The sequence below is a fragment of the Octopus bimaculoides genome, chromosome 10 (genome assembly GCF_046866305.1).
Source record: "Octopus bimaculoides isolate indiv1 chromosome 10, ASM4686630v1, whole genome shotgun sequence".
Taxonomy (NCBI): Eukaryota; Metazoa; Mollusca; class Cephalopoda; order Octopoda; family Octopodidae; genus Octopus; species Octopus bimaculoides.
Window position 1 is genome coordinate 86,127,556 of NC_142937.1, and position 13,052 is coordinate 86,140,607.

The 13,052-nt window shown below is 35.8% G+C and overlaps 1 protein-coding gene across 1 annotated transcript in view; it reads right to left on the reverse strand.

The window, feature by feature from the left end:
* Nucleotides 1-1,768: 1,768 nt before the first annotated feature.
* The window catches only part of LOC106871336 (transcription initiation factor TFIID subunit 5), a 19,525-nt gene continuing 8,241 nt past the window's right edge, over nt 1,769-13,052 (reverse strand). The window contains exons 7-19 of the mRNA XM_014917736.3: nt 12,819-12,896; nt 11,598-11,695; nt 11,142-11,233; nt 10,578-10,697; nt 9,596-9,741; nt 8,304-8,441; nt 6,418-6,499; nt 5,364-5,475; nt 4,370-4,483; nt 3,637-3,691; nt 2,917-3,039; nt 2,339-2,435; nt 1,769-2,226 (exon numbers count right to left, since the gene is read on the reverse strand). Coding sequence (XP_014773222.1) covers nt 2,112-2,226; nt 2,339-2,435; nt 2,917-3,039; nt 3,637-3,691; nt 4,370-4,483; nt 5,364-5,475; nt 6,418-6,499; nt 8,304-8,441; nt 9,596-9,741; nt 10,578-10,697; nt 11,142-11,233; nt 11,598-11,695; nt 12,819-12,896 — 1,370 coding nt within the window. The 3' untranslated portion in view covers nt 1,769-2,111. The remainder of the gene's footprint in view (nt 2,227-2,338; nt 2,436-2,916; nt 3,040-3,636; nt 3,692-4,369; nt 4,484-5,363; nt 5,476-6,417; nt 6,500-8,303; nt 8,442-9,595; nt 9,742-10,577; nt 10,698-11,141; nt 11,234-11,597; nt 11,696-12,818; nt 12,897-13,052) is intronic.

Sequence of the window (13,052 nt, forward strand, 5' to 3'; positions counted from 1 at the left end):
ATATTCAACTTATGATGAAAGTAAACAAAATTTGTTTTAGAAGCGTTGAGATGTATTAGCATTATCATGTGTTGAGAATAAACCATTTCTGCATAACCCACAAGAGTAAACAAGAGAGACAAAGACAGGCAGAAACAAGGAAAATGCCCCTTGTATCTGAATACTATGCAAATATTCTTTTAAAAAACTTTTCTTTTAATTTTTTCAAAATTTAATTGTTTTCCATATTCACAGTCTCAATGACTGAAACCGAAAATTATTTCAACATTTTCTACCTTGACTTTTTTTCCATATATATATATATATATATATATATATATACATACTATGCTTTGACAGTTTTTGTTTTCAGCTAGACACCTTTCCTATCACCAACTACTTAACAGCAAGAGCTAGGTACATTTTATTATGTCATGAGTATTAAAGATGGTTGTCTATGGTAAGACAAAATAGTCTGCTTTATCCTGCATCAGTGATTTTGTTCAGCATTCTCATGGACCCAAATGGGTTACCTGCACTGAAGCTTATGGAGACCATGTCTCCCCATTTGTTTATTTTTATGTGATTTCAGTATATTACTGGTACTAATTTTATTACCTCAAGAATGATCTGAACCAAGTTCGATAAAGCAGTCAATCCTGCCTCAACTTCTTTGACTACTAAAATCCAAAACACAAATGAGAACACCTCTAATTAGTTGCTTGATCTGCTCAAATTCCCATGAAATAGGCCCTAGCAACTTAAAAAAAAGAGGAGACCTTATCCAGGGATCTGTTGTCCTGAATAGATTATGCCTGAAACAAAAAATGGGCAAACAGTTTGAACTCCTTTGGTTGCAGTTTGACCTAGTGCTAAGCAGTCATCATCATTGTTTAATGTCTGCTTTCCATGCTGGCATGGGTTGGATGGTTTGACTGAAAACTGGACGAGCTGGTGGTGGGGACGCACCAGGTTCTGATCTGATCTGACAAAGTTTTTACAGCTGGATGCCCTTCCTAATGCCAACCACTCCGAGAGTGTAATGGGTGTTTTTTACGTACCATTGACCATGACTACAGTCTCACTTGGCTTGACAGATCTACACAAGCACGGTATATCGCCAAGGGTCTTAGTCACCTGTCACTGCCTCCATGAGACCCAACACTCAAACAGAACATTTTACGTGGCACTGGCACAGGTGCCAGCCAGACGGCACTGGCATTGACCACAGTAGCAAAAACAAAAAGAATACAAATGATTTTGCCATCAGTATTAATTCATAGCACACCATCATCATCATTCACAGTCTAGTTTTCATGCTGATATGGGTTGTAGAGTTTGACAGGATCTAAAGAGCTGGAGGTCTTCATCATGCAGCACTACTTATTTCAGCATATTTACTACAGTTGTATGCCTTTCTTAATGATAACTCTATTACAGAGTGTATTGGGTGCTTTTTTCATAACATCAGCACTAGTGATGATCACCAGGAAATTTTCAAGGTTAAGGGTCCAAAGTGGCTCCTATAGCAGACGCAGAACAGAAGAGAGAGTGGACGATGATTCTAGGCAGATGGATGGTATGAGAGGCTGGTGGAGTATGGTAAAGAACAGGTGAGAAGGCAGGGATTAGCGAAGCAATGTTATAGTTTATATTTAAACTGCTCCGTTAATTTGACAATTATGTTTTTGAATTAGTAATTATTTTTATGCATAAAAAATATAGGGAATTAAAAACAAAACGAAATTTGATTTCACTAATTATTGTAATAAATAACAAAAAACAAACAGATACAAAAAAGCCTTTATCATGTAAGATAAATTTGTGTTAGTAGTAAACCTGTCTTTTATAACACATACATACATACACACACACACACACACACACAAAGCATACAACCTTGACAAAAATTCCACTTGTTCATCTGGTCTGATGAATTGATTGTGGTAAATGTGAAGTGATAAAAATATTGATTTTAGTCACTTGTATTTTCATTGTATAGTTTACATCTTACATGAAAACTGTTTTAGTTGCTTTCTTTGGCTTTTTTGAAGAATGAAACATCTTTTCATTTATTTACATTTTATTTTTTAAACTTCAGCAGATTGACTATGATGATTCTTTGGTACTAATTATGGTATAAATGGACCTGTGGCCAAAAGTAAATTTCGCTGAGTAAAATGTAGGCCTAAAACAGGCGTTGATTTAGTAGGGAAAGTTCCAAGAAGTAAATTTGGGTTGTCGTTGCTGAAAAGAATAAAACAAAAATAATTAAATATAATAAATTGAAATAATATGACATTATATTCTTACAAATTAAACCATTTAAGTACAAGAACAAATTTAAATTGACACTTACACATGAATTGTGCTTGGAATATTAGTGTCACCATCTGAATCTTGATCTTCAAAAACTTTTGTTACATCCCACAGTTTTACAGAATTGTCCAGGCCACCTAGAAAGAGCAAGGAAATTAATCAGATTTAGGACTTCAAATGGAACATTGCACTATCCTAGTTTTTTTTCTATCCCTACTTACTTCTGCTTACCTCATACCCTGAGGTGCCACTGGAGACCCCATCACCACTATTAGCTCCTCTATAACAAGAGCCAGACCTACTCCCCCTACTGGTTTCTCATTGACAACAATAGAATTTGTAAGAAAACTAATAAATAAATAAATTGAATTGAATTCAGTACATGTTTGGTGCTCAACTTATTGCAGTGAAAACATGCTATAAAACAAACGAAACAACATCATCATCATCATTGAAAGGTACTTTATTTTATTGACCCCGAAAGAATCAAAGGTAAAGTTGACCTTAGTGAGATTCAAAGTTAGAATGTAAAGTGCTGGAAGAAGTGGTGCTAAGCATTTTGTTCAAAAACGATTCTGCCAACCCACCCACTATAGCAATAAAAAAAAAATTGCTTACCAGAGGCCAGAATAGCTCCTTCTTTACTGAAACATAATGAATACACTGTGCTTGAGTGTCCCTTCAGTTGAGCAACCAGGTTCCCATTTGCCATGTCCCATAAATGAATAACTTTATCAACACCTAAATTACAAGGGAACATAAAAATATTGTAAATTCAATACAGCAGGGTATGTGTATATGTTTACATGCATATATAAGCATGTGTAATTATATATATACATCAGAGAGAGAGAGAGAGAGAGGGGGGAGAGAGAGGGGGGAGAGAGAGGAGAGAGAGAGAGAGAGAGAGAGAGAGCTGTAGTAAAATTCTAGTGGCAATAAAATGTTGCAGGAGATACAGCAATGTATTGTATTGAAGGAAAAAGTTTTATTCTTATCCCTGACTTGAACAAGTGGAGACAACATAGAGTAGAGGAAACTCTTGAGTCTTGCTGAAGACATGACAACCTCTTTAGTGTTGATGGTATGAGGAAATACATTCAGTCCACTGTAATGAGGCTGGTGCTAGGAAGGGCATCCAGTTGTAGAAATCATGCCAAATAAGAATGCACAAGCAGGATATTGTCCTTCAACCTATCTCGGTTAGTAGTGACTCCAGGTAAGAAATGGGTTGAAACATGACAACACAGGAAGCCTATGCCAACACTAAAAGCAGACATAAAATGATGACTGAATTAATTTGAACCTATTAACTGAATATATTTGGAAAACACCTACCTGCTGAAGCAAGGTAACGTCCATCAGGAGAAAACTGCAGGACATGGATTGAGGCCTGTTTAAATATAGCAACAAAACAAAATCAGTGACGTTCAATAATTGCAAAAAAAGGAAAAAAACAAAAACAAAATTAAAACAAAAAAAAAGGGGAGGTCATATTTGTTTATGTTGCTCAACCTACTAAAAATGGCAGCTAAACATCCCTAAAACTACATCTTGCCATCTTAAGGAAATGAACGACATTCTGGATAATGTATTTCTAGAAAAAACAATAGCTGAGAGAACAGGATGATCGTGGCCGGAATGTTTTGATAATAAACCTCTTTGATCAAACCTGGCCAAGAGCCAAACAGCAACTACTGCATTTTAACAACATTAGTATCTCGATGCAAAAGATTTTTCAAAACATAGTTCAAGAGTCATTGATTTTTGATAGGTCTTCTAGAAATAACAGTCAAATCTCTCCTGTCTATCATCTCACTATCTTTAAAAAGGGAATGATACATTAAATAACATAATCCAAGATAGTCCTAAACAGATGGAAGTGTCATAACAAGAATGCCTTTGATCTTCAGTCTATTTAAGCAAGGTTGACTCAAGGTTAAACATCTACAACATTCACATCAAGTTTTGTGTAACAGTCGTTGTGACCTCTTGTTTTTATTGGGTTTGAAACAAATAGAGACTAGATACTTCTCTTATTCCACTAGAGTTAGAGAATAGATTTACTTACCTTATGACCAGTCATAAAGCGAATGCAATCTCCAGTTAGGACATCCCAGACTCGAACTGCTCGGTCACTAGAACCAGTAGCTATATAATTGGAATTGGGGTGAAACTGGACACACTGAAATGATTTAATTCAAAGGAAATTGAAACACAACTATGAAGGAATGAACCCACTGATATTTTATCATCCACATTATTATATGTAAATTAGCAATTAAGATTTAAATGATATTAGACACTGATTTGAAACAAAAAGGAACAAGAAGATAATGCATCTATTGCTTGGTTACAATAAAGAAGGCCTATCAAGCTATCTTCTGAAATCAAGTATTATGTATAACTTCTGCTGTTTTAAGAGTATTGTATTATCAAGACAAGATAATTCATCAGTAAGGATAGGTTATTCAACAGGTGTCCAACACAAATATCTTATCTCTGTTTTGTGTTAGCAAATGGAAATAACATTGAAAAATACCTTAAGAATGAGAACCCAGGTTCAAAATTTCTCCAAGACACCTGATGAAGGCTGGAGAGTATACCAGCCGAAACATTGTGTTAACAAACAAACAAGATGAGGACAAATATCTGTCAAATGTAAATAATGTACATAATTCCTCATGTCTTAAATATAGAACTGTATTTCCAGTGTCATGTATAATAACTGTCCCAGTATTTAGATTTAATGAGTGTAAACACTAAAGGTGGAAAAATAGAAGAGTTTTGTTCATATGTAAATATAATCACTACATTTATTGTCTTCTCTGTGCAACTACCTAATATTATTTTCTAGAGACTATAGAAATAGCTTCAATATTGTCTGATGAATGTTTCAATACTTCACATACTATCAGTTTTAGATTCACCTACATGATACAGAGTGACTCCTCAAAGGAGCTAAATATTCATCAATGTAGAGGACAAACTTAAACTAAACAACATTAGGAGATAATCAATACATTTGCAAGATATGGGGAGATATTAAAAGTAATGTATCTTACATCAACATCACATAAGTGGTCTGCAAATATTCGCAAAGGTTGTGGATGGTCTGTTGACCAAAGACGAGCAGTACGGTCATGACCAGCGGAAGCAAAATACATTTTATGAGGACTGCAAAGAGAAAATGCATTTGAAGACATTAAATATTTAAAACATTAGTTCATTTGATTATTCTGGAAAAAAATTAAGTCCACAAAGAATAAAGAAAGATATATCTGAGTAAAGATTTAAGTTTTTTTAAATTTTAAAATATTCCCATTTAGAAATTCAGATAAAATTTGTTTAATACGTTAGATTAACTAATGATGATGATTGAGCGGGGTGAGAGTGATGAAGACAAATATAGAAATATTTCATTTCAAGATTATTGATAGTGAAAAGAAATAAGAAATAGTACTAAATATGAGATTAGTAGTCCAATAAAACAAGTTTACTTTAGTACTAGTCCATTTTAACAGCATCAACATAAAGCAGTAGTGTTTTTTTGGTCAATATAAAGATCTTCAACCGAGAACAAGAAAAAAAAAAACAGCCTGGTGAGGGTTAACAAGTATGTAGAAAACGAATATGAAAAAAAAATATGCTTGCTGACGACCCTGGGGGTGAGGAGTCGGGAGGGGACTTTCGGAAAATTCACAGGATCCGATTTTACCGGAAGATCAAGGAAGACACAAGAGAAAAAGATGAAATCAGAGCTCAGAGCTTTGTATTTCATGGCTAAGAGGGAAACTATCACATGTGGTGATAGACTGTATCCCAGGCATAACCAACCCACACTTGCAAAGACAACTGGACTGTAAAATAATGATGTTGATTAATATACATGTTCTCGCCCACAGGCACAGTGTCTTTTCTGCATTGAATAATAGTTCGGTGTCCTTTATTAAGGGAAAATTCTCGTCACTTAGCCAAAGTGAGTCATATGCTTTGACGAAGAAACAGTGAATACAGTCGCTTGTCAAACACCTCAACAACACAGCTATTGCTCCTGTATGATTTACGGATGTGTGTGTGTGTGTGTATGAAAGAGAGAGAGAGAGAGTAAAAACTTACCTAAACTTGACATCCCATACAGGATAATTGTGACCCTTATAGCAGACTAAATTTGACCAGGTCATTAAACTCCAAAGGCGAACTGGGAGCAGAAAAAAATTATAAAGATGAAAATAAGTGTACATATAAAAAGAAAAATAGAACAAACTTCTAAATTTACAATGCTGTTTATGCCTAGATAGAACTAGAAAATATAACTACAGTTTCTTACTGACATCTAGAGCTTGCCTATCTGTATTATATCTGTTTACTACCCATCCATCCAATATCTATATATGTTTGTGTGTGTGTGTGTGTGTGTACATACACACAAATATTGCAGTTTTTAAATGAAAGATGAAATTACTATTCATTGGTACTACATGGCATAGAGATTTTCTCATGTATGGTTGGGTGGTAAGAATTTGCATTCCAGCCACTGCATGGCACCTTGAGCAAGTTTCTTCTATTATGGCTTCAGGCTGACCAAAACCATGCATGCTTGTGTCTGGGCCATACCTGCACTTAAAATGTATATTTAGGAATAAGATACTTGGAGACAATCAGCGATAAACTCAATAAAACCTAAGTAAGATGTAAAACATTTTCTTTCTTTAAAATGAAGTTAACAAGCTAAACAATTATAATTGTGTTAATAAGGAGTCATCTCAAATATCAAGTCAATAAGATTGAAATGTCTGATTTTCTAATGCACCAAGTTTGACAGTCGTTAACACTAATGTTTTGTCCTGACAATTCTTTGTCTTACAACATTGAAGAGTTACATCATCACTTTTCGAAATGCAATTCATGGTATCTGATTATGTTGTTTATGAATATGAGTTCTGTTGTGGAACCAATGCATCCCAGACAGCTCGAAACATCAATGAGGTGTTTGGTGAAGACGTGGCGAATGAGCATACTGTATGTTGATGGTTTGAGAAGTTCTGGTCTGGTGACTTTACTCTTGGAAATCAGCCCTGTGGTAGACCTGAGACCAAGGTGGATAATGATGAGCTGGAAACTGTAGTGGAAGCGGATACATCTCAAACCACGCGTAAGTTAGCAGCAAGGTTTGATGTTTCGATACCAACAGTATTGGATCATCTAAAACAAATCGGCAAGGTAAAAAAGCTGGACAAGTGGGTACCACATGAACTGAACGAGCATCAAATGACACATTGTCTTGAAACCTGCTGTTTTTGGCTGTCATGGCATAAAAGCAAACCATTTTTGCATTGTATTGTTATGTGTGATGAAAAATGGATTCTTTTCAACAATAGCAAGCATAGTGGTTGGATAGAGACGAAGCGCCAAAATACAATCCAACAAAGAATATTCACCAAAAATAGATAATGGTGTCTGTTTTGTTGTCCAGTGCTGGTGTCATCCACTACAACTTCATGAGACCTGGTAAATCAATTACAACAGATGTATACATCAGCCATTTGGATGAAATTATGAGTGAACCTGCAATTAAACAACCAAGATTGGTCAACAGAGACAGGCCAATTCTCTTGCAAGACAATGCTTGACCACATGTTGCAAAAGAACACTACTCAAGTTACAGAAACTGAACTTGGAAGTACTCTGTCATCCACTATATTCCCCTGACCTTGCACCAACTGACAATCACATTTTCCAGGCATTAGACAATGTTTTGCAAGGAAAAAACTTCAAATCTGAAGAAGATGCAAAAACAGCCTTTCAGGATTTCATTACCTCTTGCTCTCCAGGATTCTTTGCTGCCGGCAAAAATAAGCTACCAATAAAATGGCAAAATTGTGTTGATAATTTAGGTGCATACTTTGATTAACTGCATTGCTTTTTGTTGAGATTCAAAATTGGACATTTCATTCTTAATGACCTGATATTCAGACATTTAACAGAAGGTATGTATTTCTTACTTGTCCCATCGGCAGCAGAAGAGACTAAAAAGTTTCGATCAGGGCTGAAACTGACTGAATGGATAGAGTTACTATGACCAAGCAGTGTTTTGGCATCAGTGCTTGACCTATCATCCATCATTCTTTCTAGAACATCATCTGCAATAAATAAATAATAATAATAATAATTAGGGACAGCTAAGATACTAAGGAGGGTTTTTGGCATCTAAGGTTACTTGTTGTAGCCCAACGTTAGGACTTTTTCTTTTCCAACAATCTTATCTGTTGTGTGTATATGATGATGATGATGATGATCATAATAATAATAATCCTTTCTGCTATAGGCACAAGGCCTGAAATTTTGGGGAAGGGAGACTAGTTGATTACATTGACCCCAGTGTTTCATTGGTACTTAATTTATTGACCCTGAAAGGATGAAAGGCAAAGCTGACCTCGGCAGAATTTGAACTCAGAACGTAGTGACAGACAAAATACTGCTAAGCATTTGACCCAGTGTGCTAACGATTCTGCCAGCTCACCACCTGAACAATAAGGATGATGATGGCTTCAAATTTTGGCACAAGGTCAGAAATTTTAAAGGGGTGGGGACTATTTACACCAGTTGAGACTATTTACACCAGTAACTTGACAGGTACTTAATTTTATCAACTCTGAAAGGATGAAAGGCAAAGTTGACTTTGCTGTGATTTGAACTCAAAATGTGCCATAACTGCAGCATCAGGCCCTGAATTGTTTCTTGCACAGGCAAAAGGCCAGTGATTTTGAGGGGAGAAGATGGTCAATTAAATCAACCCCAACTCCGGACTGGTACTTCATTTTCTCAACTTCAGATGGATGAAAAGTGAAGTTGACTTCAGATGGATTTGCACACAAGTAATAATGATTTCTCTCATGGGTACAAGGTTAAAAACTTGGGGTGGAAGGGAAGGAACAGCTCAGTACTTAACTTATTTAATTGACCCTAGGAAGGATGAAAGGCAAAGGTCACAAATTTAGGGAAGGAGTGTAGTCTATTTATAGTAACCTTGGAATATCGGAAGGTTGGAATGTCTTTGATCAGAATAGACTTGGAGTACCAATGGTTCAGACAGACCTGGAATGCTTTTGATCAGGACAGACAGAGAGTGCTTTTGATTAAGGCATGTGTTGGGTACCTGTGATCAGAGCAAGGGCTGGAATATCATTGATCAAGACAGACTTGTAGAACAACTATAATGATTTTCATTTCCTAGTTGCTAAAGTTCCACCTTGAAGAAGAAAAGCAATACAATAACAACAAACTTATAACTTACCAGCTTCTTTATCAATGATATTTAATTCATTTGAAGTTTTAACATTACGTAGCTTTGCTGGTGTCAAAGCCCACACACGTATCACTCCATCACCAAACCCAGCACATAATAGGCTGGAGTCATCAGAAAAATCTACAGCAGTAACTCTAGATTGAAAAAAAGAAACAAATTTTAAATGAAAGAGAGAGAAGGGAACGCAGGGCAGAGGAAAATATAGGGAAAGAGAAAAGGGCAGTGAGAGAGATACAGAAAAACAACAACTCAGCTAGTAAGCTATGGTTGTTGCATTAAGTATATTTCACATTCCCTCCAAATGTAACACATTATGTCTTGATATTATTTAGTGCAGGAAACCAGCATCAGTTGTCAAGTGATGTTGGACACACACACACACACACACACATATATATGACGGGCTTCTTTCAGTTTCTGTCAACCAAATCCACTCACAAGGCTTTGGTCAGCCTGAAGCTATAATAGAAGATACTTGCCAAAGTAGGACTGAACCCAGAACCATGTGGTTGGTAAGCAAGCTACTTACCACACAGCCACTCCTGCATCTGCACATAAATTTTAACAACCAAATCTTCTATGGGCCCCAGTTTAAAACCACTGAGTTGAACAGTTTGACAGGATACAGTAAGCCACAGAACTGCACTGTGCTTTATGTCAGCTCTGGCATGGTTTCTATGGCTGTGCCCTTCTTAATACCATTAATTAAAGGTATTTCAACAAAATTCTACCTTTTCGTCAGGCACAGTCTATTTAAACTGACTTTGTCTAATGTGATATTCATGTTTTAAAACAGCAGTATAACACAAGGGAGACTTAGCTGCTATTTCTAGCAAACTGAGTGACTATGTATTCCCTAGAAAAGTTCATGTTGAATATGAGTAACACTGACCTAACAAGACTGGGTAAACAATGTAAAGGCCATAAGGCACTGTTAATAATCAGTTTCCTAAAACAATATCTGACTTACCCTTGGTAGGAGTTCATGAAAGTATAGAAACAAATTGATGGCATTGTATCAGGGCCAAGCTTGATTCTCTTCATGGTCTCACGAAAAGCATTGATTTTTTCCAGTTTGTCAAGATCCTTTCTGAATATTTAAAATAATACAAATGAGTTCAATAAAACAAAGAACAACATAAATTTTTAATGACAAAAACAAAAACAAAAAACAAAACAAAACAAAAACATTCTAATTCATTAATCCTCATTCTCTATCTTGCTATCATAATATAATCTCTGTATAAAAAACTACTCCTAAGTCTTTAATCCTGACCCAGTAAAAAGTATCATTGAGAATTAATGTTTGCCAACACCATAGAAGTTAATAATTGCAGAAGTTCAGTGGTATTTCCATGAAAATCCATTTTCTTCACCTCAAATCTGTTAAAATAGTTTTGCACAGGATTATTTTTTCAGGTTGCAAAACAAGAATTCTACAGTTATACAATCTTCATAACACAAATGACACAACAAAGAACAAATATTACAAAGTGAAAGTCATGAATAGAATATATGTTATTGAAGTATTTACAATTCTGGAAGAGGTATCCTAGCGTTGGATGGAGCATTTGGATCATTTTTCGATTTCTTCAACTGTAGAGGGTCTTTCTTAGGTTTTTTTTTCTAGAATGAGCATAAAATAAATATATAAGTATGGAATGAAAAAAACAAACAAACAAAATGAAAAAAAGAGTAATTCAGTAAATAAATTCAAACTTTGCTTTAAATGAATCTTAAAAACATGGTTTTATGACTGTGGTAGCAGTGGTTGTTATTATTTAGGCTTAGTTCAACTCTGATTGAGCTGATCTATGGTTAAAACATTCCACCCTTGACATTTGCTTTTTAATGAGATACAGCATTTCTAGAACTACATTATCCAATGTGTTTTTTTTTTTTTTAATTATTACAGGTATAATTTGAGGAAGATTTAGCTGCTATTTCTAGCAGGTCATTTATCAAATTAAATCTGAATAAACATAAATACCTTTGGCTTATCATCATCTCCTGCTTCATCTTCATCTTCTACGGGAATGTTAAGTTCTGGTTCTTTGAGTAACCCATAGTACATCCTTGATTTGTTGGCTAAACAAACAAATAAACAAATAATACATCAACTAATGCAATGGAAATGAATGGCAAAATAGTAAGAGTTAGCCACTGGTGGTTTGTTACCAGTCATTTCCAGAAGGCTCACTGATTCTCATTTTCTGAATTTGTCGTTGCCAGTGCCCCTGGACTGGCTCCTGTGCAGGTGGCAGGTAAAATACACCATTTTGAGCGTGGCCGTTGCTAGTACTGCCTGACTGGCCTTCGTGCCGGTGGCACGTAAAAGCACCCACTACACTCTCGGAGTGGTTGGCGTTAGGAAGGGCATCCAGCTGTAGAATCTCTGCTATATCAGATTGGAGCCTGGTGTAGCCATCTGGTTCACCAGTCCTCAGTCAAATCGTCCAACCCATGCTAGCATGGAAAGCAGATGATGATGATGATGAATGAGACAAACCTTAATATAATATACAGGAAAAAATTAGAACAATCTTAACTTTTTTTTTAAGGAGCTGTCATAGAAGAAGGATAGCACCATCCATCCATCCAAACTGGGTGGAAGAAATTGGAAACTTTGAGTACTTGTACAGAAGAATCTTGGCTAAAGGTACCACACAAGGTGGTGGTTTCAAACTTGCTGATGGATTAATCTGCTTCTCTGTAGTTGGATCCCTTTTTCAGCTATGCCTCAATTTAGCATGTTCTCTGGTCTACCTCCCTTGTCAGAGCCTGACATGTCAAATGATTCCTAGAGAGAAGGTCATCCTGTCTCAGGTCTTGTTGGTATAGAATTATCATTGATGCTTCTGTATCTTTGCTTTTTTCTAGGTAAGGGCACTGACCCTGTGGAAACCCATTTTTATTTCTGTAAAAAGGTGGTTCATATTAGTCTGGCCTTTATCCTTTGAGAGGCCTAACAAAGAACAAAGAGCTTGCACTCCACTGGCATAGCTCAATGACCATAACATCATAACAAAGACTAGCTCCTATGATGGCAGTCTGGATCTGCTAAATAAAAATATCAACGAGGAACCAATTAATTAATAAAATGTTTTTTTAATTCTTTTTTGTATTTTTGGTTTATTTTGAAAATAGGCAGTAAATTGTTGTTAGAAATGTGGTAATAAAATAGTTGATTCACTCTAAGATGTTAACATACCTTCTCTTTTTGCTTCTCCCAGAAAGCCTCCAGCTACGGCATCAATCTGTTGCTTTGTACGAGGTACTCCATCATAAACTGAAATGTTGGTAAAATAACCATTTTAACACAATGTGTTAACATGTAAACGGCCCCTTTCCCCAGAGAAGAAAAGATTTGGTTGCTATTTCTTGCACGCCCTGCTGCCACATAACAGGTATTTCGAGTCCTTTATCGCAAACAGCTGTTACGTGG